The 26,692-nt window shown below is 33.7% G+C and overlaps 3 protein-coding genes across 3 annotated transcripts in view; all 3 read right to left on the bottom strand.

The window, feature by feature from the left end:
• Positions 1-12,258, bottom strand: part of LOC111705375 (nuclear pore complex protein Nup205) — a 22,439-nt gene extending 10,181 nt beyond the window's left edge. Inside the window, exons 1-16 of the mRNA XM_023477891.1 lie at positions 12,128-12,258; positions 11,067-11,178; positions 10,567-10,717; positions 10,153-10,222; positions 8,400-8,500; positions 7,874-7,988; positions 7,525-7,635; positions 7,052-7,142; positions 5,899-6,018; positions 4,454-4,580; positions 3,938-4,068; positions 2,350-2,403; positions 1,880-2,012; positions 1,652-1,789; positions 897-1,044; positions 45-146 (exon numbers count right to left, since the gene is read on the bottom strand). Of these exons, the coding sequence (XP_023333659.1) occupies positions 45-146; positions 897-1,044; positions 1,652-1,789; positions 1,880-2,012; positions 2,350-2,403; positions 3,938-4,068; positions 4,454-4,580; positions 5,899-6,018; positions 7,052-7,142; positions 7,525-7,635; positions 7,874-7,988; positions 8,400-8,500; positions 10,153-10,222; positions 10,567-10,717; positions 11,067-11,178; positions 12,128-12,237 (1,814 nt within the window). The 5' untranslated portion in view covers positions 12,238-12,258. The remainder of the gene's footprint in view (positions 1-44; positions 147-896; positions 1,045-1,651; positions 1,790-1,879; positions 2,013-2,349; positions 2,404-3,937; positions 4,069-4,453; positions 4,581-5,898; positions 6,019-7,051; positions 7,143-7,524; positions 7,636-7,873; positions 7,989-8,399; positions 8,501-10,152; positions 10,223-10,566; positions 10,718-11,066; positions 11,179-12,127) is intronic.
• LOC111705381 (heat shock 70 kDa protein 14-like) lies at positions 12,242-18,936 on the bottom strand. The gene is made up of 12 exons (XM_023477902.1): positions 18,853-18,936; positions 18,533-18,696; positions 16,891-17,275; positions 16,207-16,260; positions 15,667-15,773; positions 15,508-15,577; positions 15,008-15,089; positions 14,340-14,431; positions 13,965-14,066; positions 13,233-13,334; positions 12,762-13,026; positions 12,242-12,360 (listed from the first exon to the last, which is right to left on the bottom strand). Exons 2-12 carry the CDS (start codon positions 18,631-18,633, stop codon positions 12,269-12,271), a joined length of 1,452 nt encoding a protein of 483 aa, XP_023333670.1. The 5' UTR covers positions 18,634-18,696; positions 18,853-18,936; the 3' UTR covers positions 12,242-12,268.
• Positions 18,926-26,541, bottom strand: LOC111705380 (male-specific lethal 3 homolog). The gene is made up of 12 exons (XM_023477901.1): positions 26,263-26,541; positions 24,281-24,357; positions 23,989-24,058; positions 23,767-23,831; positions 23,638-23,704; positions 22,644-22,792; positions 22,200-22,345; positions 21,588-21,651; positions 20,222-20,284; positions 19,703-19,766; positions 19,571-19,636; positions 18,926-19,502 (listed from the first exon to the last, which is right to left on the bottom strand). Exons 1-12 carry the CDS (start codon positions 26,389-26,391, stop codon positions 18,942-18,944), a joined length of 1,521 nt encoding a protein of 506 aa, XP_023333669.1. The 5' UTR covers positions 26,392-26,541; the 3' UTR covers positions 18,926-18,941.
• Positions 26,542-26,692: the final 151 nt, after the last annotated feature.

The following is a 26,692-nucleotide window of genomic DNA, read 5'->3' as shown; positions in this document are numbered from 1 at the left end:
TTGTACAAAGGTTTAAAGGGTTCCGTTGTTTATATATCTCCTACCTTGCTGCTTCACATCTCCTGGCTAGGGTTGTGAGTAGCTCCAGGACTGCGTTCAACCCTTCTATCTCCTGGGGTGAGATACCCCTCGTCATGGGTTTAGTTCTACATCGAAAAATATAATAAATACAAGCTTGGTAACCCAGCTTTGCCTGGAAACTTGAAGAAAAAACTTAGCTAAAACCATTCCCATGAAACACTGAGTTCCCCAATACAAATTTGAAGCAACTTAGTCAAGTGGTTCTTGAGTTATGATCGAATAAATTTACAATGGGCCTGTCTGGCTGCTCCTGTCTAAGATTACTTAAGTACTGCTAAACTAACCTATATATAGTATGGTCTGTTCCCATTGACTTTTCCTGTCTAAGATTACTAAAGTACTGCTTAACTAACCTATAGATAGTATGGTCTGTTCCCATTGACTTTTCCTGTCTAAGACTACTAAAGTACTACTGAACTAACCTAAAGATAGTATGGTCTGGTCCCATTGACTGTTCCTGTCTAAGACTACTAAAGTACTGCTGAACTAACCTATAGATAGTATGGTCTGGTCCCACTGACTGTTCCTGTCTAAGTTTACTATCTGTACTAACCTATAGATAGTATGGTCTGGTCCCATTGGCTGTTCCTGTCTAAGATTACTAAAGTACTGCTGAACTAACCTATAGATAGTATGGTCTGGTCCCATTGACTGTTCCTGTCTAAGTTTACTATCTGTACTAACCTATAGATAGTAAGGTCTGGTCCCATTGGCTGTTCCTGTCTAAGATTACTAGCTGAACAAACCTATAGATAGTATGGTCTGGTCCCATTGACTGTTCCTGTCTAAGACTACTAAAGTACTGCTGAACTAACCTATAGATAGTATGGTCCGGTCCCATTGGCTGTTCCTGTCTAAGATTACTAAAGTACTGCTGAAGGGAGCTGAAGAAATGATCTAATGAAATGCTGTTAGATCCGGTACAGTTCATCTTCAGTAGGTTGAAGCAGTACGGAGCTGATCCTAAATTGTAATTTTAATAAGAAACAATTCTCCAATTTAGCATAAAAATCTTTCCGAAGGGACTGTAAGCGCAATTTCAAATGATATTCCATTTAAAAAGGCATCTTTCATTCACAACGGTACCCTTTAATCCTTTAACTGATCAAGGATGACAAACACTTCTTATTTATCTACAGAAACGTTTGTAAATGTGAACCGGTGATGTCCTTTTTTATTTGAAAGGTCACTTGATAATACGCTTTCCCTTTCAGCTATTTAATACTTCTATCAAACAGAAGTTAGCAACAAGCGCTTAGCAGCTTATGAAAAAACTTGAGTAACACAAGATACAAAATGGTATAAGTGAGCTGGTAAGGTGAAATCATGGTCAAAGGCCTGGCGACACTTACATGTTAGGCTGGTCTGAAAAATTGACGCTGTCCAGTCGGTTTCCAAATCCAACTGCCATATAAAACTGGGATACCGCTGTGAATCGGGTATACCGTCACTTTATCTTATATCTTTAACTCTATTTTATCCCTTGCAAAGGAACCCGGCTTTGCAAGCAATATTTTAAAAATCTTCAAATACTCGACAGAAGACGACCTCTTGTATCCACACAACTAACCTGGTGAGTCTGCTAATCCTGCCAGCATGGTTATATAAGGAACAAATAGGCTGGGCATGAGAAGGTCTCCCGCTAGACGGACAAACTTATACAAAGCTATCTGCTTAGCAGGGCAGTGCTTAGTATCCAGGCCTCCGCCTAGAGTTAAAAAAAGCAATGAATGAATGAATGAATAAATGAATGAATGAATGAATAAATGAAAGGATGAATGAATAAATGAATTAATACCTGAGTCCGCTGCACACCAGTATGCCTCTGCTAGTCCAAGGTCTAATGAATCCCCAGCATATAGATGAGCTAGACTAAGGAGTAGTTGCTGAAAGTGTTGTCCACTCAGTGGTACAGTGTACTGTATTCCCTCCTGTACAGTGTACATACCATTAGTCATATTTTCGTGGATTTTTGTTGACAGAACGGCTGAACCGATCGGCCCTGAATTTTTTGTGGGACATTACTTGACGAAAGGAATGGGATATGACCTGTCAGGATTAAAAATTTGTGCCGGTAAATTTGTCATTTACGTAATTTAAAATTTTCCATTAAACTTACTAAATAAAATTTAAAAAATATCCTTAAAACAAGATTAAGTTATTGGAGAACGGAATCTAGAAAAACTGAAGCAGGGCCGTGGGGTGGAGTAGGGTGGGGGAAAGGTGGAGTGGGGGGAAGGTGGGGGGGATGGATAATATAATATCTACCTGTTCGTGCATCATCTTGTTTCTTGCTGAATCATCTGCTCTATTCCTCAGCTCCTGGAGTAATTATATAGTTTAGTTTGATTCATTGACTGATTTAGTTCCTGGATTAATTATCTAGTTTGGTTTCATTCATTGATTGATTCGGTTCTTGGAGTAATTATCTAGTTTAGTTTGATTCATTGATTGATTCAGTTCCTAGAGTAATTATCTAGTTTGGTTTGATTCATTGATTGATTCAGTTCCTGGATTAATTATCTTGTTTGGTTTCGTTCATTGATTGATTCAGATCCTAGAGTAATAATCTAGTTTAGTTTGATTCATTGATTGCTTCAGTTCCTGGAGTAATTATCTAGTTTGGTTTCATTCATTCATTGATTCAGATCCTAGAGTAATAATCTAGTTTAGTTTGATTCATTGATTGATTCAGTTCCTAGAGTAATTATCTAGTACAGTTTCATTGATTGATTGATTCAGTTCCTGGATTAATTATCTAGTTTGGTTTCATTCATTCATTGATTCAGATCCAAGAGTAATAATCTAGTTTAGTTTGATTCATTGATTGATTCAGTTCCTAGAGTAATTATCTAGTTTAGTTTCATTCATAGATTGATTCAGATTCTGGAGTAATTATCTAGTTTAGTTTGATTCATTGATTGATTCAGTTCCTAGAGTAATTATCTAGTTTAGTTTCATTCATAGATTGATTGATTCAGTTCCTGGATTAATTATCTAGCTTGGTTTCATTCATTGATTGATTCAGATCCTAGAGAAATAATCTAGTTTAGTTTGATTCATTGATTGATTCAGTTCCTAGAGTAATAATCTAGTTTACTTTGATTCATTGATTGATTCAGTTCCTAGAGTAATTATCTAGTTTGGTTTGATTCATTGATTGATTCTGTTCCTGGAGTAATTATCTAGATTAGTTTCTTTCTTTGATTGATTCAGTTCCTGGAGTAATTATCTAGTTTAGTTTAATTCATTGATTGATTCAGATACTGGAGTAATTATCTAGTTTAGTTTGATTCATTGATTGATTCATTTCCTGGAGTAATTATCTAGTTTAGTTTCATTCATTGATTGATTCAGTTCCTGGGGTAATTATCTAGTTTAGCTTCATTCATTGATTGATTCAGTTCCTGGAGTAATTATCTAGTTTAGTTTCATTCATTGATTGATTCAGTTCCTGGAGTAATTATCTATTTTGGTTTGATTCATTCCTTGAATCAGAGAATAGAAGTCTAAAGAGCTTAGGATGTATGCAGCTTTATCTTGGAGTAGCACAAGAGTATCTTGAGTGGTAGAAGACTTAAGAGTCTGTTAGGAGAGTGTTAGGACGTAAATGCTTTAATTTTGTGTGGCATGAGAATTAGGAAGTCTGTTAGGAGAGTGATAGGACGTAAATACCTTAATTTTGTGTGGCATGCGAGTTAGGAAGTATGTTAGAAAAGTTAGGACGTATGTACTTTTAGCTTTAGTGGCGTAAGAGTTAGGAAGTCTGTTAGGAGAGTGTTAGGACGTAAATACCTTAATTTTGTGTGGCATGAGAGTTAGGAAATCTCTTAGGAGCATGATAGGACGTATATACCTTTATCTTGAGTGGCATGAGAGTTAGAAAGTCTGTTAGGAGAGCATGAAGACGTCTCTGGTAGAACTCTTCTTTCCCGAACCCCGGAGAACTGAACAATAGCTCCGGAAGGAAATGAAAAACCTTCCCATCTAAAACAAAACATGTCCTTTTTCTTTATCTTTTCTATCTTAATAATTTCAAACTAAAATGCTTATAAACTTAAAAATATATTTAAAATGGACCCCCCCCCCCTTATCCCTGGAATGATTTCTGAAGATTAGGGGGCAACTACAAGTGTACTGTCTACGGTTTTCCTTTATTTTCGAAACTTTTGTGTCAAAAAAAAATCGTTTCTCGCAATAACAAAAAAATTAAGGGATAGTTTTTGAAGATTTTGAAGAAAAAATAAAAAAAATCGAATTTGATTGAAAATGTTTTTAAAATACTTTTTGACATTTTTAAAGAAAATGTATTTTCAACTCGGAGAGCTTTGCAAAACAAAGATTTAAGGGTCTCCTGGACTGTATTTAGTACCTAGAGCTAGGTCCATAAAGGTTTCATCCTCCTCCAGGGTTGAGCAGGTATCCGGAGTAAGTACTCCTCCAACCCTCAACCCTGATAATGTCATTGCCCAGCAGAACTGCAGCAGAGCTTGCAACCCCTGAACATAAGAAAACTTCATATCAAATAAAAATTTAAATATTTTAATCGAGTTAAAAAAAATAATAGAAACTATGTATATACAAACACAGTGAGACCCATAAAACTGTGGAACATCGGAAAAATTCATTTTAAATAAAATCCAAGGGTTTGGAAAGAAGAGTTGGGCATACTTTTTTGTTTAAAAAAAAAATAGGGTCTTTAACTTTTAGTGACTCCACAAGTGAAATCTGACAAATTTTACATAATTAAAAATGTTGTGCTTTTAAAGTTTTGCTTTTATTTTACAACGCAAAATAACGACTCAAACAGCAGATAGAAGTCAGAGTCCCAATGTAATGAATTTGAGCCGCGTCTCCAATCCGCCAAAAACCAGTTTCAATTAAGCGCCGGCTTAAATCTTGAAACATTGAATACAATTTTAAGTGGCACCAACCATTTTTGAGGCGGGTCTCAAATTTGAGCCGCGGCTCAAATTCTTTAAATTCGGCCTCTGCTGTCAAAATTTTGCACAATTTCATAAACGCAAACTTTAATAAATTTTTTTTGAATCACGTTTGACTTTGCACTGCAGATATCCTGCAAGGAATCCTAAATGTCGAAAAAACATGCCCAACTCTTTCTGAAACAATTAAAAAATAATAGAAGGGTGCGGGGCGGGTTTGAAATTTCCAAACCCGCCCCCCCCTTTTCCCAAGTGCATGGCCAGTGCAGGCTGTTACTGGGGAAAAACGCACAACACATTTTTAAGAAAGGTTAGGGTGAGGCTTAACTAATTCTTTAAAAAACCTGTCAACACATTTTTTTGAAAGGTTAGGCTGAGACTAAACTAATTCTCTAAAATTATTGTAATTTTTTGGCAAATTATTTTTGAGCAACCTGTGTGGAAATTATTATATAATACAAACGATATTTTGAAATCCTTCATCCTCAGCCGGGTTACTGCAATACATATACATCCCAGTTCTATATTCAATTAAGAATCTGGTAAATTATGCCATCCAATGCACCAGGCAAGAAAAATACTCCCCAAAAAACCTTCTTTGAACTATCGGATAAAATACCTAAAATGATCATCCTAGGGTAGTGATGGTTAGTTACCAAGCTTTATAATGGGATAGGATATAAGTGAAACCTGTTTATTGACAAACATATTCAGCTTTGAATATAAAATAAAAACTTTGCAGTAAAAATAATTCATAAATATTATATAGCAGCCCAGTGGCAAGGCTGATGCACATCCAACATTTCACCTTAGTAATACAATTAAAAATATTTTCATTTCATTTGAGATATGTTGATGAAGTCTTAATTCCTACCTGGCATTCCCATTTCCTTCCCTTCCCATCTAACTGCCGGGAGATAGATGGGATAAAGTTAGAATCTGATATAATTGGTAGATCAATATCCTCCCTCCCTGCTCCACTACCATCCAGGGCCTAAATACCAGGGATATAAAGTTAGATATCAGGGATATAAAGTTAGATATCAGGGATATAAAGTTAGATAACAGGAGGAGTATAAAGTTAGATACCAGGATAAAATTAAGATACCAGGATAAAAGTTAGATACAAGGATAAAAGTTAGATCCGAGGGATACAAAGTTAGATACCAAGGATATAAAGTTAGATATCAGGGATATAAAGTTAGATAGCAAGGATATAAAGTTAGATAACAGGAGGAGTATAAAGTTAGATACCAGGATAAAATTAGGATATAAAGTTAGATATCAGGGATATAAAGTTAGATACCAGGGATATAAAGTTAGATAGCAAGGATATAAAGTTAGATACCAGGAATATAAAGTTAGATAGCAGGGATATAAAGTTAGATACCAAGAATAAAAAGCTAGATACCGGAATATAAAGTTAGATACCAGAGATAAAAAGTTATATACAAGGATAAAAGTTAGATCCGAGGGATACAAAGTTAGATACCAAGGATATAAAGTTAGATAACAGGAGGAGTATAAAGTTAGATACCAGGATAAAATTAAGATACCAGGATAAAAGTTAGATACAAGGATAAAAGTTAGATCCCAGGATAAAAGTTAGATACCAGGATAAAAGTTAGATACCAGAATAAAAGTTAGATACCAGAATAAAAGTTAGATACCAGGATAAAAGTTAGATGATTAGATCCCAGGATAAAAGTTAGATACTAGGATAAAAGTTAGATACCAGAATAAAAGTTAGATCCCAGGATAAAAGTTAGATACCAGGATAAAAGTGAGATACCAGGATAAAAGGTAAATCCCAGGGTTATAAAGTTGATACAAGGATAAAAGCTAGATTCCAAGGGTTATAAAGTTGATACCAGGGGGTAAAAAATGCCATCCAAAACATAAATATTATATAGCTAGCAATAAATTCTGAAGAACTGATGAAAAGGCACACCTAACTTAGTGGGAGAAAATTATTGTTAGGTGTGTGGGGAGAATAATTTTGTAACTAAATAGATCTCCTGACTTACCTGAAGTGCTGCCATAACCAGAGCAACTGAGACCTCGTCAAATCCACCGTTCCCAGCTCCAGGTCCAACCAGGGATAGATGATCAAGCAATCTAGGAATACAAGATTAACATTAACCCTGATCCAGGTCCAACCAGGGATAAATGATCAAGCAATCTAGGAATACAAGATTAACATTAACCCTGCTCCAGGTTCAACCAAGGACTGATGATAAAGTAATCTAGGAATACAAGATTATTAACATTAACCCTGCTCCAGGTCCAACCAGGGAAGGATGATCAAGTAATCTAGGAATACAAGCCTATGACTAAAGCCAATTTGAGTAAATGGAGGGAAGGAGAAAGGGGGGATTTGCATTTTTACTGGTTTACTGTAAATACACAGTATAGAATTATTAGACGTTGATTTCACAACACCGGCCTTGCCCGTCAGAGTATAATGTGTTAACACGAAAAAAAAGGAAAAACTTCTTACTTGACCGTAGCATTTGTTGGTAGTCCAGACTGTGCCGCGTAACAATATAGACAATCTGCTAGATTCTGCCGTACATCTGCATGATTTGATTGAAAATGTTTNACTGACATGCTGCACATCTCCTAACTAAACTCTACCTCAGTATACTGACATGCTGCACATCTCCTAACTAAACTCTACCTCAGTATACTGACATGCTGCGCATCTCCTAACTTAACTCTACCTCAGTATACTGACATGCTGCGCATCTCCTAACTAATCTCTACCTCAGTATACTGACATGCTGCGCATCTTCTAACTAAACTCTACCTTAGTATACTGACATGCTGCACATCTCCTAACTAAACTCTACCTGAGTGTGCTGACATGCTGCGCATCTCCTAATGCCGCGTTCTTCTGTAAATCTGCTAGCTCCTGTGTCCAGTCTAGACTATTTAACAGGGACAGGATCGTATCCGTCAATCCTAGAGATAAGGAGCATAAGGAAATGTAAATAACTTTTTTGTGACACTTTTACATTTGCAATTAACCATTAATAACCGCATACCTTGCAATTTCAAGCTATAAATCCTAATTGTTGGAAGGCTGTTCAAAACAAGAGTTGCTTAGGGATGTTTAAATCAAATGTAACTTACAGTTTATTTATGAGTCAAATAAAGTATTGCGAGGGTAAATTTTTAAATTTTTAGCATCAGAGTAAAACTCAAAGGTTAACATTTTATAAAAAGTATACGCCTTTTTTAGGATCTTCTAGCAAAGTAAACCCCCTTAAAGGGAGTCTTCACGAAAAGATATAATGGGTTGCATTTCCATTTTTTACCCGGTATTCTTTTCAGTTTTCGCGAAAATTCTCTTATAAACCTACTAATTTCTACCTGAATTAATGAGTTCTGTGGTGAAGTTGGTTAATACATCAGCTAGATCATCAGGGATATCAGTCGACCATGATAGACCAGGTCTGCTAGTCATTAAGGTTCTAGATAATAAAATAATAAATCTCCATGAAAAGCTTGAAAATGGATTCAAGATCATTAAAACTTACACTTAAAACTTAAGTACACGACCTAAAAGTATGAGATCACATAAATAAAGAAGGAAAGAATTTAGAAAATTTACTGAAAGTTCCATCTTATCTTAAAATATTGTACTAATAAAAGATAAAATTGTGTCTACTATCTTAAGATATTGTACTAATAAAAGATAAAATTGTGTCTACTACCTTAAAATATTGTTCTAATAAAAGGTAAAATTGTGTCTACTATCTTAAAATATTGTACTAATAAAAGGTAAAATTGCGTCTACTATCTTAAAATTTTGTACTAATAAAAGGTAAAATTGTGTCTACTATCTTAAAATATTGTTCTAATAAAAGGTAAAATTGTGTCTACTATCTTAAAAAGTTAAAATATTGTACTAATATAAGGTAAAATTGTGTCTACTATCTTAAAATTTTGTACTAATAAAAGGTAAAATTGTGTCTACTATCTTAAAATATTGTACTGATAAAAGGTAAAATTGTGTCTACTATCTTAAAATATTGTTCTAATAAAAGGTAAAATTGTGTCTTCTATCTTAATATATTGTACTAATATAAGGTAAAATTGTGTCAACTATCTTAAGATATTGTGCTAATAAAAGGTAAAATTGTGTCTACTATCTTAAAATATTGTATTAATAAAAGGTAAAATTATGTCTACTATCTTAAGATATTGTACTAATTGTGTAAACTATCTTAAAATATTGTACTAATATAAGGTAAAATTGTGTCTACTATCTTAAGATATTGTACTATTATAAGGTAAAATTGTGTCTACGATCTTAAGATATCATACTAATAAAAGGTAAAATTGTGTCTACTATCTTAAGATTTTGTACTAATAAAAGATAAAATTGTGTCAACGATCTTAAAATATTGTACTTAATAAAAGATAAAATTGTGTCTACTACCTTAAAATATTGTACTAATAAAAAGTAAAATTGTGTCTACTATCTTAAGATTTTGTACTAATAAAAGGTAAAATTATGTCTACTATCTTAAGATTTTGTACTAATAAAAAATAAAATTGTGTCTACTTTCTTAAAATATTGTACTAGTAAAAGGTAAAATTGTGTCTACTATCTTAAAATATTGTATTAATAAAAGGTAAAATTATGTCTACTCTCTTAAGATATTGTAACTAATATAAGGTAAAATTGTGTCAACTATCTTAAGAAATTGTACTAATAAAAGGTAAAATTGTGTCTACGATCTTAAAATATTATACTAATAAAAGGTAAAATTGTATCTACTATCTTAAAATATTGTACTTAATAAAAGGTAAAATTGAGACTACTATCATCTATTTTATTTTATAAATTCGTTAAAATTAAAATAAAAAAATAAAAGTTAAAAAAATATAAAATCAAGAAGGTATAGAACTATGGAGAGTAAGATAGGGTTTATTTACATTTTATCTGACGCAGTAGAACTGCTCTTTAACTAATTTAATTGTTATCTAGCTACACACGAATCCAAAGTTTTGTTCACTATTTTTATTATTTTTTAGGATAAAACTGAGTGATTGGAACGTCAGAGTAAAGTAACAACCCCCTAATCCTCTCTCATCTACGCTCCTATGAAATTATAACCTTAAAGCTTGAACAATGGATTTCCTGCCATCAAAGTATAGAGTCACAGCCACCAAACCACGGGTCAATCCTTTGATTAATAATAATTATAAGATCTGAAAAGGAACCCGACAAAATTATTAGGCTTTAATTATTTTGAACTTGCTGTCACAGTGGACGAGGAAAACTTACTTTTATTTCCATTAAATTTTAACAATTCCAAGTATACCTAGATTCTGGCGGAGTTGATCCTCTTCGTGTAGTAGATGATGGAGGGTGGAGACCTGGTAGTATACCTGGATACTGAGGGAGTTAATCCTCTCCACGTAGTAGAAGATGGAGGTTTTAGACCTTGTAGTATACCTGGATACTGGGGGAATTGATCCTCTCCGTTTTGTAGAAAATGGAGAGAGGAGACCTGGTTCAATAGTATACCTGGATACTGGGGGAGTTGATCCTCTCCATGTAGTAGAAGATGTAGGGAGGAGACCTGGTTTAGGTTGAACAGGTTCGTCACTATCACGGCTTCATCGGCCAATGTCTGAGAGATCACTGTAGGGGTTTCCCCGCCTGGCAGAAGGATGCCCTAAACACAAAGAAAATGAGAAACCAATTCAACATCAGGATTTTAAGGGTTAAATGGAACGTGGTTTTTTCATGGAACCCTTCAATTAAATTTGTCACGAGTTCTTTATTTAAAGAGCTACATATTAATTCACAAAGATACACTTAAAACCCTGAACAATAATGGCAGAGATATCCTTGTTTTACTATATCAAAGTTGATTTAAGTAACTTGTGGATTTAAATTTTATGCAGCACAAACAAGGAAGGACATTACCAGAATCTTAAGCTAGAAAAATTACTGTATCTTCCCTATTGTCACTCTGATTATCGTACCCTTGTGAATCGGACAACCGAGGTCGACAAACTAACCTCGGAGGTTGCTTTCTTGACGAGGTCAGCATCAAAGGAGGATGGTTGGGGATTATCCAGGAGGTTGGAGAACAAAGATTTATTTGCTTTTAACACATCTTCAAACTTCAGTCTAAATATTCATCTGAGATTAGTGATTACTGAGATATAACTGTTCTCCATATTCCATGAAGAAAATACCACAGATCATGGTGAAGAACATGTCCTAAATAATTATCAACAAGTAATTCATTAGCCGAAGGTTTAATTTATAAATATAATTTAAAGGTTTCAATCTTCAGTTCATTGGCTGGAGATTAATTTCCTTACTTAGAGGTTTAATTCATTGGTTTCAGGTTTAATTCACTGGTTGGAGGTTTGATTCATTAGTTTGAGTATGAATTCATTGGTTTGAGGTTTAATTCATTGGTTGGAGAATTAATTTATTGGTTGGAGGTTTAATTTATTGATTGGAGGTTTAATTTATGGTTTGAATTTAGATCATTGGTTTGAGGTATAATGATTTTATTTATTTATTATAGGTTAAATTCATTTCTTAGAGGTTTAATCCATTTATTTGAGGTTTAGTTCATTACTTTTAGATTTAATTTCGCTGGTTTAAGGTTAAAACCATTGGTTGGAGGTAATATTCCTAAAATGGAGGTTAATTTATTGCTTTGATGTTTAATTAATTGGTTTTTTGAGGTTTAATTCATTGGTTTGAGATTTAATTAATTAGTTTGAGCATAAATTTATTAGTTTGAGGTAAAATTCATTGGTTTGAGGTAAAATTCATTAGATGAAGGTTTAATTCATTGGCTTGGGTTTATATTATTGTTTGAGGTAAAATTCATTAGATGACGGCTTAATGCATTAGTTTCAGTTTCAATAGTTGGTTTGAGGTAAAATTCATTAGATGAAGGCTTAATTCATTGGTTTGAGTTAAAATCATTGGTTTGAGGTAAAATTCATTGGTTGGTTATAAAACTCATTTGTTGGGGGTGAAAGTCATTACTATATTTCAAATTTCATTAAATGAATAATAAACACTAAACAGAGTTGTTGATAGGAAAATGTCTAACCTCAGTCCAGGCTGTTTGCTAATTAGTGTGGCCTCTACAAGAGACAGGATCTGTTTGTAATGAGGCCAGAGGTCGAGGTTGACCGTCTCCCCGGGGAGACCGGAGGACATTTTATTCTGAAATTATTAATATATGTTAAATCTAGTGTTGCTTAAGAAGAGCATCTGTGGATTTGTCCGTATGTTTGTCTGTGAGAGTAAAGTGAGAACTGCCGTCTCTGTGCACATGAACACCTTCAAGGTTCAAATATTTATCTTTTAAGAAAAAAATAATGGAAGAAAATATGAAAAAAGATAAAAAGATAAAAATACTAAAATATGAAAACCACAATTAATTTGTCAAAAATCCAAAAAAAAAAGAGAAAATGATAAAGACGCTAAAATATAAAATCAAAATTAACATTTAAAAAATTAATCATTTTTTATTATAAAGATTATGCATTAAATATTATTAACAAAGAACATTCTTTTAAAGATTTATAATATTAACCCTTGTAACAACTACTTCACCTGTAAGGGAGCCTTCGAGAAATTAAAAAAATTTGACCAAAAAATGACAAATCAGAAAGGGGAGAAGAAAAAAAAGTATCTCATGAATATATTTTTTAAATTAAAAATAAAAGATAAATATTTTCCTAGATAAAGTTTGGATTGTTTCTCCACCGCTAGTTTCAGCTCCGCCAACTCAGTATCCGGTGAATACACAATCTTCACGCAAACCTCCACCGTATCCGCCGGAAGAGGCACCGGTATGGATTTTCGAAGTGGAATCGCCGTATCTTGGTAGACCAGGACGGATTTACCGCCGTCAAATATCGGCGATATGGCGAGAATATCTCGGGATACCGCCAACATTTTCACTGCTCCACTCAGAGTAACATCCTTCGTTATCAAGCTGGCCTGAAGAGATAAGTTAAAAGGAATGTTCACTGAGTTAGATAAGAGGTGAGAGTCAAATCAAACATGGAACCATATTTTAGATATATTAATAATATTACATTAAAATAGAAATCTGCCAAGTCTTGTTTCAGCCAAAGAGATTGTTTCAGTGTAGTGTACAGTGTACAGTGTACGGTGTACGGTGTACAATGTACGGTGAACGGTACCTGAACTGCGGCTCCAATAGCGATACATTCGTCCGGAGAAATGTTGAGACTCATCTCCGCTCCAGGGAACATACTGGCCAGCTGCTTCTGGATCTTTACAACCTTAAACCATATCAATCATCAATCATCAATCATCAATCATCAATCATCAATCAATCAATCAATCAATCAATCAATCAATCATCCATCAATCATCAATCAATCATCAATCATCAATCATCAATCATCAATCATCAATCATCAATCATCAATCATCAATCATCAATCATCAATCAATCATCAATCAATCATCCATCAATCATCAATCAATCATCAATCAATCATCAATTAATCATCAATCATCAATCAATCATCCATCAATCATCCATCAATCATCCATCAATCATCAATCAATCAATCAATCATCCATCAATCATCACTCAATCATCAATCAATCATCAATCAATCAATCAATCATCCATCAATCATCAATCAATCATCAATCAATCATCAATCAATCAATCAATCATCCATCAATCATCAATCAATCAATCAATCATCAGTCAACTAATTTTTCATTTTAATCGATTTTGCTGCCTCCCAATCAATTAATCAAACTAACTGATCATTTAATCAACCGACAGATTAATTATAATATTTAAATTTTATTCCTCAATATTTACCCGAGCTCCCTGGAATCTCAATATTTCCTACATTTTCTTCTTTTTTTCTTCAAAAATTTACATCTTTTACCTTAGTTGTCCCCCCAGCCAGGACCAGGTTGTTTATATCAGCAGTAGTAAGATTACACTTGGTCAGAAGAGCAGAGATAGGAGCTATCAACTCTACAGCAACCTACAACACATGTGTCCTCATTTTATGTACACGTCCCAAATGTGCGATTCAAATGGGCATCCCCAATGTTTAAACTCAATGTGCGTCTTTAATGGGAATCATTACTTTTTAGCAATCTCCTTAGTGCTTCCATATTAGTCTCCTTAATCTTGATTTTTGATGAACAATCTATTTAAGATTTTTTTAAATCACATTCTTAAGCGAAAACTACCACAAAAAGCAAAAATCTTGAAAATCTTTTGTAAATATAAAGATGATTTTTTTCCCACTTACCTTTGAAAGTTCGTTGTCGAACCTAGCCCTTGTAACATTAGTTGAGAAATCTAATCCATCATATAAGGATTCAACATAACAGTGAGCTGTGTCTGAATATAAGAAGTATAAGAATAAAATCTAATCGATCATACAAGGATTCAATATAACAGTGAGCTGTGTCTGAATATAAGAAGTATAAGGATAAAATCTAATCCATCATATAAGGATTCAATATAACAGTGAGCTGTGTCTGAATATAAGAAGTATAAGGATAAAATCTAATCCATCATACAAGGATTCATTATAACAGTGAGCTGTGTCTGAATATAAGAAGTATAAGGATAAAATCTAATCCATCATATAAGGATTCATTATAACAGTGTTTATGTTTTATTAACTGTTTATTTTCAATTGTGGATTCTAAGCGAAAATTACTCGCGCATTTCTTGTTTATATGAAGCAACGGAGAAACTCGCAGAAGAAACAAATTTTCAAGTGAGAAAACGACGGTTTCATTCACATTTTTGATCAGATTAAGTTTGGATAAGATGTAAATCAGGCACTGCCATCTTTGCATGGATGATCACTCGAAATTTTGTCCCTTCAAGATCAGCCCTAAAAAACAGGGGGACTACGTATCTTTATTAGTTTAATTAACATTCTAAGAGACAAGTGAAATTACTGACCTAAAGTAGAAAGAACGTGTTTACATTTCTCGGCCTCTACAGCAAGTTTGACCCGACCTCTCCTGTTGCAGAGGATGTCCTCCTAATTAATCCACCAATATTAAACTTGCCGGAAAAAAGTGTATTAAGAACGATTTATTAAATGTTTGTATTGATATGTACATTTTAACGCAGGGGGGGGGGGGGATTTTTGAAGATTTATTGGAGAAAATGAAACTTAACTTTGGACTTTAACTGGGAAATTTTGACATCTATTTGAAACTTATTAACCAAAATTTTGTTCTTTAATTTTTCCAAAGCAAGCAATAATCTCAAGAAACGTAATATTCTTATTTTGATAATTGTTAACTAAGGGGAAGATGAGGGCAGGATTTTCAAGAAATGGACACTTAATGTTCAAGTAAAGGTTTTTTGTTCTTGAAGGTGGGGGACGGGGGGGGGGTATTTTTCAAAAAATGGACCCTTTAAGTTAAGGTAAAGGTTTTATATTTGGTATTTTCCTTGTATTTATTCATGAATTCTTTTCCGAGATAACCAACCAGCACCTCAGTAACAGCAGCACCTCCAGTCCTAAACAGTGAGTGAGTGAGTGAGTGAGTGAGTGATATATTATTAATTATATCAAGATAAAACTGCCATCTTGAAAAAAATTAACTTACTTGATTTCCGATGAGTCTAAAATTGAGTAGCAGCCCCCACTGACAAGCAGCACAGTAGCGGTCATGGTAGATCCTCCTACTCTATACACCAAGACATAACGTCGATCCTAATAAAATTATAAAATATGTTTCAATAACAAGAAAACCCTCGCGAAATCATAGTGTTCTCCTTCTTCATAAAAACATAAACCATGGTTTTGTGCAAGTTTTTGCGGATTTTAGTATTTTTTTCCAACATGTATAAATGATGTAAAAAATTAAACACCTTGTATTATCATCAAATTGGATAGAACAATGTATGGGATGTATTTATCAAAATCCTAAAAATCCTTATTTAAAAACCGGTTTCAAAATCTTTGTGATTGTTTTAAGAGAAACTATTGATTCTTTGCAAAGATTTTCCCTAAGCTTTGACCGGTAATCCAAAATCCAAAATTTGAATCATGCAATTCGAAATCGGTGAAGATTCCTTTTTAGTAATAATATATAATAATAATAATAATAATAATAAAACTTGAAAAATTCCAAATATATTTTTACCTGATATTGTTCTATTCCATGTGCTAAACAAGCGGCTACAGGTTCATTAACAACCTAAATAGTAATTTTGTAAAATGGTTTCATTTTTCAACTGCTATCTTCATCTTCAACTGTTACTTCTATTGAAGAAAGCATTATTCAGAACTTGTGTTTTGAAATTCTTGGGATCAATCATTGATCTCCATCTTATGCAGATCTACGGTATATGTGCATTGCGTTTATATATTGAATTAAATTCTTTCTTTTAATATGTTAGCACTTATTGGGAGTAATTATTTTTACTTAAAACTTTTGAAAAGATAAAAATAAAAATTGGATTTTTTCAAAATTTGCAACAATTTTTTTTTAAAATCAAACTGTCTTTGTTAAAGTCGCCAAAACTGTTTAACATCATTCTAAATCAACCTTATTAAGAAAATTGGAAATATTTTCGTACAGTTTTAATTTGTCCAATGGGACTCCTAAAACTGTGGAATCAAAAACGACTCAAAATATGACGTTAAAAATACAATTCACATAAAACACAGCAATTGAGCACTTGAATTGAACACTGGCGCATTTCAATTAACAAGTTTTGATTTTCAAGCTATTTATGTTTACTATATATTGTACAAAACATCAAATTCACAGAAGATTGATTAAATATCGTCTTCCTAATTCAATGTTTTATGGATCTTACTGTACCTGTACAACCCGGAATCCAGCAGCAGTTGCACTTTTCTTGACAATCTCCCGCTGCTCCTCCGAGAACCCCAGAGGGACGGTAATCACAGTGTTACTCTCGTCAACATTAGCGCAGTGAGACGCGGCAATATCATGCATATACTTGTATATATGGGTCAGAACCTCTTGGGGAGAAATAAAGAAATCCTTTTCTTGAAAATCCACCTGGTATTTTACTACGTCATCATTTTGGACAATTGTGACGGGAGAGTCCGTTATGGATTCGCCGGCGATCAATCGCTTGTTACAAGTGATTGTGTTCGCTAGATTACGTATCCTGCCTTGTTTAGCGGCCAAACCGACGATTATCTCGTTGTCGTGGAATCCAACCATAGCCGGGGTAACCCTGAAAAGGACATTGTTTAACAATATTGCTTTTACCCGGAGATGTGCTCAGTAAAGGGAGTAGATTTTCTCAACTGTTCTATGTTACTCGGAATTGGAAGAGATTTGGACTAACAAGCAACATTTAAAAAAGACGATTTTTTTAAAAATCCAAATTGCCATGCAAAAACCGGTTTTGTGACTTTAAAGTCGAAAAATTAACTAAAAAAAGCAACAAAAAAAAATTCTTTAAAATTCGTCGAATTAGGTATCAAAAGATCCGTGTTGAAACACAGAAATCAGAAATGTTGGCAAATCAAAATCCGTTAGTCTTCTTACGCATCTTAAGATACCCATATCGACATATTTTGAACCCTTACAGTCACTTTTCCATAGCAATTTTACAAAAAACTTTTTTTTGAAAGTTGTTCAGATTGACAATACCCACCCAAAACCAACTTACAATATTTAAATTTCATAACAAAATGTAAAATTATACCCCCCCCCCCTTCGTGCTCACTCTTTTGGTTCTAAAAACCAAAGCGGCATTTATTTAGCTTAAAAATCATTTATCCCAAAATTGAGCGATATAAACCATAAAGAAATTTTAATTGTTTTTTAAAATATTGACTCCTAAAAACAGATAAACAAATACCCCTGTGTATTATGAATATCATGAGATCATAGTTGATCAGACTAAACTTTTAAAGGTCCTGCCACTCAATTAATTGAGGGTCACTTGAAATCACGTTTAATCAGACAAAATTGATTTTTTTTATTATTTTGACATCATTATCTTAGCTTTAATTAAATAAATGTATTACTTATGATCTAAAAACATTTGTGAGACTTGCTGTGCTTAGGATCCATTTAATTTTGATGCGGATCCGGATCCTGGATCCGCACTAGAAAAATATTGATCCGGATCCAGGTCATTTCTCTAAGATTAACTGAATTTTTTTTTAATAAAAATAATTTTCAAATTTTGTTTCATGTTTTTCGCATAATTTTATCCTAAAACTCGATGAACCATTCAGAAATGAGGAAAGTTTTTTAATCTCTCTTTTTTTCAAAAATTCAGATTTTGGTTTTTGTAGAAAAAAAGTTTTTTTTTGCAGTTTTTGGTTGATATTTTACCCTTGGATCCGGATCCGTGGATCCGCATATTTTTGCGGATCCGGATCCAGGAAGCCAAAATCTTCCGGATCCTAAGCACTGGAGACTTGTCCATTAATTCCTGTTTTTTCTCTACTTCATTGCATACATTTTTTGTATTTACCTGTCTCCTGCATCATTAGCCACGACATCCGTTTTCCCCTCTTTACTAACCGCGATACAAGCGGAAGTATTCCCTATGTGAACCCCGAATGAGGTGCTCATCTCTGAAATTATAAATATAATAATAATTTTAACGGGACATACTGCAAGCTCTTTAAATTAATTCTTATCATTAAAGGGACTGTAAGCGTAATTTCAAGTGACTTTTCATTTAAAAAGGAGAATCCCCGACTCACAACGGTACCCTTTATAACTTTGGGTACAATTGGGTACCGTTGTGAATCGGACATGGATGTTCAATTGAAAAAAAGCTTACAGTCCCTGTTGCTGATGCTGTGATGTGATCAACTTCAATCGAGTCCGAGTTTCATAATAATTTGAATTAAATAAATAATTAAATAATCATAATTTCATTGATAAACCGCCGGGGCAAAAATGTCTGTCTGAGACGAGATATATTCCACCAAGAACTCAATAAACTTTGAGATAAACTTGAGTTTCTTGTTCTTAAATCTCATCTTGAGAAAAATATCTGGAAGCTTGACCATAAACCTAGCTAGGTGAACACCACCATAGATAAGACTGGCCGGAACCGGTTCTTCGAAATAAACCGACTCTGGGAGTAGTTTCCAACTGTAGAGTTCCCGCAGTATTTGATGAGATTTCTTGGACTGTGGATACTGAGTATGGTTTGAGGATGGAAGGACCGGGGTTTCCGCGCCGCTGCTGGCGCTAGCTGTGCTTCCAGCTGATCCGTGAACTAGCGGATTTTCACATTCGCTTTCTTTTTTCGTGGATTTTCGGGAAGGTTTCTTTTTCACAACCTCTTCTGAAGAGTCTTTTTTTACAGAGTTTGATTTCGTCTTCACAATGGGTTCAAGGGGAGGTATTGGAGAGCTTTCAGACACCAGGCGTTCAATGCTTTCCATGTGAGGACGGATACTCTTTGATTTTATGAATTGTTCACTTTCCTGCAAAAAGAAACAATGAACATAGGTTTTATTAAAAAATATTTTTTTTTCAAATTTGTATTTCTTACTTGTGGGTAGAGAAGGAACGTGGAGAGATGAAAATCTATTATGATTCTTAATCCTTCAGCTACTTCCTGTTTAAATAAAAATCAATAATAAAAAGCCCCAAAAAAAATCAAGTTTTTTTTTTTTAATTGTACCTTAACAATATTTATACTCGCGATGACATCCTCGAATAGTTCGCTTTCCTGCTTCTCAGGCTGTCTAAATATTTCAAACTCGTTCAGTCTTACTATTTGACTGTAAAGGAACTGAACACGTGTCTTTGAATCTGATTTCATATTTCATATTTTGCTGCAACCAGATCTCATAAAACTTTGATATTTCAAACTAAGAATTCTACTACAGCAAATAGTCAAAGGTTAAAATATCAAGGTTTACACCATTAGGTTGCAAAAATATAAAAATGAAGTTAAGTTTGAGGTAAGTGTTAAGTTCATTTGTCAAAGTAATTTGTCTGTCTTTGAATTTCTATCTTTTAAATCTGCAACATCGACAACGAGTGGGAAGCCCAATTCACAACGGTACCCTCTAAATCTGAATCTAAGTAACAATGAGGAAGATATTCTCGCATTTCTATTTTAATGTTAAAACGTGCAGAAATCAGACTATTAGCATAAATCCGCTAGTTACTTTCATAGAAAAACAAATTGTTTCACCTGTATTGATGTTGCTTCTGGTTTTGTTTCTCTAATGCGGATAACCGGTTAATAGCGTAGTTTCTGGAACCAATCAATCAATTAATCAAGAATTGAAAGCTTTAAACTCTTTCCCAGTTTAGCAGACCAAAACAATTTAGACAATAAACAGTAGACAATGGTAACTCAAAAATAGACCAATCCGAACACAAAATAAGAGTTGACAAAAATCAGCAAACAAATGTAAAAAAAGAAAAATGACATTTGTTAAAAATAAAAAAATATGTATTTATCACTTAATTGTTACATAAATCAATAAATCTAAAAACTAAATTAAGGAAAACAAGAAGGCAGACTCAAATCAAACGGTTTACGAGGGAAAAAGTAAATATACGCATAAATACGAGTATCCTAACGTAAAAAAGTGAGAGTACTCAATTATTCTCTATTCTACGTTAAGGGGAAGGTGGAGTTGTCCTAATTGATATGGGGGGGAGTTCCTGCTTTCATTTTTGGTTCAAATTAGAGGTCATCAGAGGTCTCTAGAGGTCAAAAGAAGACCAACCACTGGATTTGTTGCTGCTTCTGTATTCCCTGGGTTTCTAGCTTTCAATTTTAATATGCATAAAGCCATAGTTAAAACATTTGTTATTGGTCGAAGTCATTAAAGGTCATTAGAGGTCACTAGAGGTCATTAGAGGTCATTAGATGTCATCATTCTCCAATTTTATTTTATTTTTATTAAAATAGCTCCTTAATTAGGCGTGCAGCCAAAAAATCAGTAGATTTGAACCAAATAAAAAGGCAGAGACCCCCCCCCCTCCCTACATCAATTAGGAAATCTCCACCATCCCCTTTAAATTAATTTACATCTTGCAGAATATCCATTGAATAATATTTTAACATTGCAGAGACAGCTTCAATTAGTCCAATTTAAAAAACATGATCATTTAACTTGACACTTAATTCACATACACAAAATGTAATAGTGTGTCAAACTTTTGTGCTTTTTGATAAACGATCTTATTCCTCTCTAAAATCGATCGGGGGAAAAGGAGGGTCGAGAGACAAGAGCTTTTTAAATCCCTTGATGACAAAGCTGGATGGAAATATAAGTAAATATAAACCAGAGAACTCCGCTAATCTCCTACTTGAAGAACTCTGAGACCGAATTTAAAGAATTTCAAACAGGAGACGCTGTTTAAACATGGTTTGTTTAACTTGAAATTTTAATCAGTGTTTCGAGATTTGATCCGGTGCTCAATTGAAACCAGTTATTGGCGGTTCAGCGACGCGGTTCAAATTCTGTAAATTAGGCCTCTGAAATCACAAACAAACAAGCAAACAAACAAAACTAGTACTAACCCTTGAATGAACTAAGTTTTACCTGACATATCCCTCCAGAAGTGTTATAATATTAGGTTGAGCAGGAAGTTTAACCAGCTTTCCATCTGAAAACATAAAAAAATATACAACGTTTTTTTTAAGTCATTGCATTGGAACATATTCGGTTTCAGATGAAAAAATGACGCTTTAAAGATGAAGATAAAAAAATTAAAAACCTAACATAATTTAAACAACTTAAAATTTAGCTGGCTTTCAAGGGACAGCCGTGGAAGCATCAAAGTGAGACTTGATTTTAAAAGGTAAATGCCCGATTCACGACGGTACCCTTTAATCCTAAAGCTAGAGAACCCCACGGTTAAAATTTTAAATTTTCAAACAGAAAATTAAGGATATCTCTTCCGATAGAAGGTCAATTGAAATTACATTAATAAAAGGTCATTATTTTCAACTGTATTAGATTCTAACCCAAGGGCAGTTATGTATAATGTTTACGGTGTTTTTCTCTGAATCGGAAGAAATAAATTAACTTTTGAGGGAAAATTATCAAAAAGGATTAAGATTGAAGACGTGCCCTTTTTCCCCCAAAATCCATTAAAAAACATAAAATTTTAAGAAATATTTACAGTAGTATATAATACACCCATGTTCTAACCTGAGATAAACTTAAAGTCTAGTTCAAGTCCAGTTTTTAGTTGTTGTGGTAGGTTGAGAGGGATAGGTTCGGTACAAATATCCTCGGTCTCATCAACACCACCTTCAACCTTCTCATCATCAGGTTCATCATCATTTCCATTCTCCCTGAAATATTAGAATTAAATAATTAGGATTTAGAATGAAAATGACCGTAGAACTAGGGAGTGGAGGAGAGGGTTGGCTTACATTTTATTGTGACAACTAAGGAACTAGTTTAATTTTAAACTACAACAAAAAGATTGGCCTGGCCTTAGCAATCAACTAGTTCCTATGCTTTCAAAACCACACCGTGCAACACCGGCCTGGAGTCCAATTAATATTGGGGGTGGGGGGAAAGAATTTCAAAAGGGGGGGAAGAAAAATAATTTCGAGTAAAAAAATACAGCCCTGTATCAAACCCTACCTTGGACTTGAAGAAGGATCATGCTCCTCCTTGTAGTCCAACTCCTCCCTGCTCTGGTTTACCAGCTCCTCGCTGAAGTTCCTCTTGAACTGAATCTCCTCGTCCTCGGAGTCCAGCAGACTCATCCTCTCCTCCCGACCTCGCTTCATCTGAACAAATAACAAACCATGATTCAGTTTTTCAGGGGTGTATATTCTTCTTCGGGGGGAGGGGTGATTTTTGATGAATTGGGGGGCAAATGCAAAATATTACACCAAAAAGCAATTTTATTCATTCTTGTTGATACTTTTCCCTAAAAAATCAATTATTTTTCCTAAATAATCATTTATTTTCCCAAAAAAATCAAATATTCTCCCTGAAAATTCAATTATTTTTCCTGAAAAATCAATTATTTTTCCTGAAAAATCAATTATTTTCGCTAAAATATCATTTTTTTTCCATAAAAAATAAATTGTTTTCCCTGTTAAATCATTTACTTTCCCCAAAAAATCAATTATTTTTCCTGAAAAATCAATTATTTTTCCTGAAAAATCAATTATTTCCCCTGAAAAATCAATTATTTTCCCTGAAAATATCATTTATTTTCCCCGAAATATCATTTATTTTCCCTGAAAAATCAATTATTTCCCCTGAAAAATAATTTATTATCCCTGAAAATATCATTTATTTTCCCTGAAATATCAATTTATTTTCCCCAAAAAAATTAATTTTTTCCCTGAAAAAATCATTCATATTCCACAATTCAACGAAAAACAACCAAACAAAAATTTTGCGCTCAGCGAAAAAATATATAACTTCTGGGGGAAAAATATGATTTTATAAAAGGGGGTGGGGAAATGACCTTTTAGGGAAATATACACCCCTGCATTTTTTTAATTAAAAATAAGTGGACGTAATTTCCTCAAAAAAAAGACAAGTGTTTAGGCTTAAAAAAATTAATAAAGTTGCAAGATTCTTCCTAATCTATAAAGGGTGGAATAAGAGATTAACTTACCTGATATTTAAACTCTGATGATGTATCTGAAGGAACAGGACTGATCGGGTTCGAATCCAAACTAGCCCTTCAAAAATTAAAAAATTAATTTTAAATTTGATTTTTTTTGATTTTGTTAATTATTTCTACCTCGTCTTGTCAGTTGATTTTCTTTTTCTACTTTTGTCTTTTCTCATTTTAAACTCTTCTGTTTCCTGTAAAAAAAACCCTATTTTTTTGCTAATAGAGCAGCTTACGTATTCTTGAAATACTATAACTATGATTTTTTGGAATAACTGAGGAACTAGTATTATGTAAAAATAACCAAAGAACGTGCATCGGCAATAATTTTAATGTTAATTCTGTGTTCACCTCGTAAAGAAGTCTTTGTTCCTTCCTCGTATCTTCGTTGTCCTTTAGGAGCATGTCATCAGCCACGAACCTGATCAGGAAATGGTAAAATTTGCGGATTTTCCGGTTTTATTTATGCAACTTTAAAATTTGAATCATGGCAGGACAGGGGTAATATTAAGGCCCACAAAAAAAACTGATTAATCAGTTACGTCATTTTGCCGCTTAATGGAATCAAAAGAAGCCAACATACAAAGATAACAAAAAAAAATATATAATTTTAAAATTGCTGGAATAATTAATGATATTCTACCTGTCCCAACTTGAATTCCATCCCTGGAAATGAACAAAATAATCGAATCCTCGTCGGTTTTTCTCATCCGGAGAACCCTAGGCACAAGCTTTATAACGTATCTGACGGAAACTGATAAAAAGAAGTAAGGAGGCATCAAAATCGTGTCGAATTATAAAAAAATTTTCTGAACAGATTAAAAATCAGGCTTTCAACTAATTGTTGCGGTCATTTTTTCTTTGCGAACTCCTCTTAACAGTAAAATGTTTTACATTTAAAATATTGTACGTATTTTGTCTCATATTTCTATGTACACTGGTACAGGGTGTCGCAAAAAAAACTTTGTAGTACGGGTTTGGGGTGCAGAAGGAAAAAATGGTCTTCAACTTTCCACAATTAAGGTGTAAATTTATTCTTCCTAGGCTTCATACTCATTATGTTACAATCACCATTTTGAGTATACGTCGAAAATCAATTTCCCGGATTTTTAAACTTTAATTTTTATTTGTTCATAAATTATGAAAAAACTGTGTTATTTAATAAGAATAAAACTAAGCTTAGAACAACCAGTCAAACCATGCCTGTTGACACAAAAAAGCCAACTTCAGTTTTATTATAATTAATTGAATAAAATTAACAGATTTACAACCATGACACCATGACAGATTAGTGTGCAATTAAATTAACTACATACAGTAAAAGAAGATTAGTGTGCAATTAAATTAACTACATACAGTAAAAGAAGATTAGTGTGCAATTAAATTTAACTACATGAAGAAAAAGAAGATTAGTATGGAAATAAGTTAAAACACAAACACAAGAAGATTAGTGTGCAATAAGATATAAATGTAAATACACGTGCAATAATGTTGAAATTCACTTAATGTTAAAGAAGATTTTAGTGCATTTGTATTGAAAACACAAAGCAACAAAAGACGAGCGTGCAATAGATAACAAAAATATTACAAAACATCTGTAAGTAGAACTCGTGCAAGACAACAAATATAGTGGTCTATTTAGTGTTAAAACATGCCTAAGATTTATGTCATGGGGTTTAAATGTAATTTCAAGAGACTCTACATTTAAAAGCTAGAATGCCCGAAACAAGACAACTCTTGAAGTAAAGTATTCATCATACTATCAAAAAATGTATAATTTTTTCTGAACTGTTTACGAAAAGAGTGATGGGGGTCCGTCCTAGTGAAAGATTTTTGGCCCCCCCCCCCCCCACTCCTATCAATTTTGTACATGACCAAATTAGTATTTATTTAGTATTATTTAGGGTTAGGTTAGGTTAAGACACTTTCTGGGCCGATCGCTGGGGCTAGGGGGCCGAGCGCTGCGGTCACGGGTTATGTTAGTTAAGACACTTTCTGGGCCGAGCGCTGCGACTAGGACAGGCTAGGGGGCCGAGCGCTGCGGCCACATGATTAATTATATAAATGTCTAACATTTAAGATCCATGTACAAAATTGATAGGAGGGGGGGGGGCGGGGTGGGGTCCAAAAATCGTTCTCTAGGAATATACCAGTTATGGAGTGAAATAACGAAACCACTTTAATTGGGTCTGTCCTAGTGTTTTGTACATGACCACTAATTTTTCACCTATTTTATCCATGTGTTGCATAAGAGATTCATGTACAAAATTGATAGGAGGGAGCGGCCGGGGGCCACAAATTTTTCACTATAAAATTACCCTTTAACTTTACAAGGGTACCGTTGTGAATCAGGCCTAGTTGACTGTTTCATTGGAAGGTTACATCCATCTAAGCAGATAAGACTATAAAATAATAATTAACAAGGACAAAAACAAAAGAGAAAATTGACGTAAGACCACAAGCTCATCAATAAATGGAATTAAGAGGGAGGGGAAGGAACTATTGAGCCCATCCACCCCCCACCCCCTCCCACACCGCGCTGACTGAAGTACTTTAAACTATTTACTAACTAAACACGCATGCCCAAGCTATAACATCCAAATTTGCTACACTGCTCACAAATACCTTTTGACTTGGTCTTAGATCAAGAATTTTAGCATCGTACAACATTTTAATTTTCTTAGGGTCAGGTTCATAACACAAAACACGCTCACCGATATCAAATTTAGGTTTGGGTCCACGGGTAGAAACCATTTTGAAATTCTGAGCACAAAATTTTTTATTATATTCAATTTCGGCACATCTACAACTAATTTTTATTGTATAAAAGGCGTAAAAATCCTAAATTAAACTTCTTGACTTTATTTCGACATTCAATTAGGCTACTTTAATGTTGCACTCGGCTGTTTTCCGCGAAATTTAAAAATGCGCAGCACACTGTAGAATGCCGCAAATGAGGAAAAACTTTCAACATAAAATAAGAAGACGACAGATTTTTGAAAAAAAAAATGTTATAAATAAATATAAAACTAAATTCAATTTCATTGTTTGTTTA

The sequence above is a fragment of the Eurytemora carolleeae genome, unplaced genomic scaffold (genome assembly GCF_000591075.1).
Source record: "Eurytemora carolleeae unplaced genomic scaffold, Eaff_2.0 scaffold624, whole genome shotgun sequence".
NCBI classification, from domain to species: Eukaryota; Metazoa; Arthropoda; class Copepoda; order Calanoida; family Temoridae; genus Eurytemora; species Eurytemora carolleeae.
Note: the sequence above shows the minus strand (reverse complement) of the source record. Positions and strands in the feature narration are given on the sequence as shown.

What these genes read in the sequence shown, in the direction of transcription:
- LOC111705381 (XM_023477902.1), bottom strand. Translation starts at nt 18,633, where the DNA reads ATGAGCACCTCATTCGGGGTTCACATAGGGAATACTTCCGCTTGTATC. An exon ending in GCTAATGATGCAGGAGACAG is followed by an intron (nt 17,276 to 18,532) that starts GTAAATACAAAA and finishes TGTCCTTTTCAG; the next exon opens with GGTTACCCCGGCTATGGTTG. An exon ending in CTATTGGAGCCGCAGTTCAG is followed by an intron (nt 13,027 to 13,232) that starts GTACCGTTCACC and finishes TTATCTCTTCAG; the next exon opens with GCCAGCTTGATAACGAAGGA.
- LOC111705380 (XM_023477901.1), bottom strand. Translation starts at nt 26,391, where the DNA reads ATGGTTTCTACCCGTGGACCCAAACCTAAATTTGATATCGGTGAGCGT. An exon ending in AAATCAACTGACAAGACGAG is followed by an intron (nt 23,705 to 23,766) that starts GTAGAAATAATT and finishes TAATTTTTGAAG; the next exon opens with GGCTAGTTTGGATTCGAACC. An exon ending in CATCAGAGTTTAAATATCAG is followed by an intron (nt 22,793 to 23,637) that starts GTAAGTTAATCT and finishes TTATTTGTTCAG; the next exon opens with ATGAAGCGAGGTCGGGAGGA.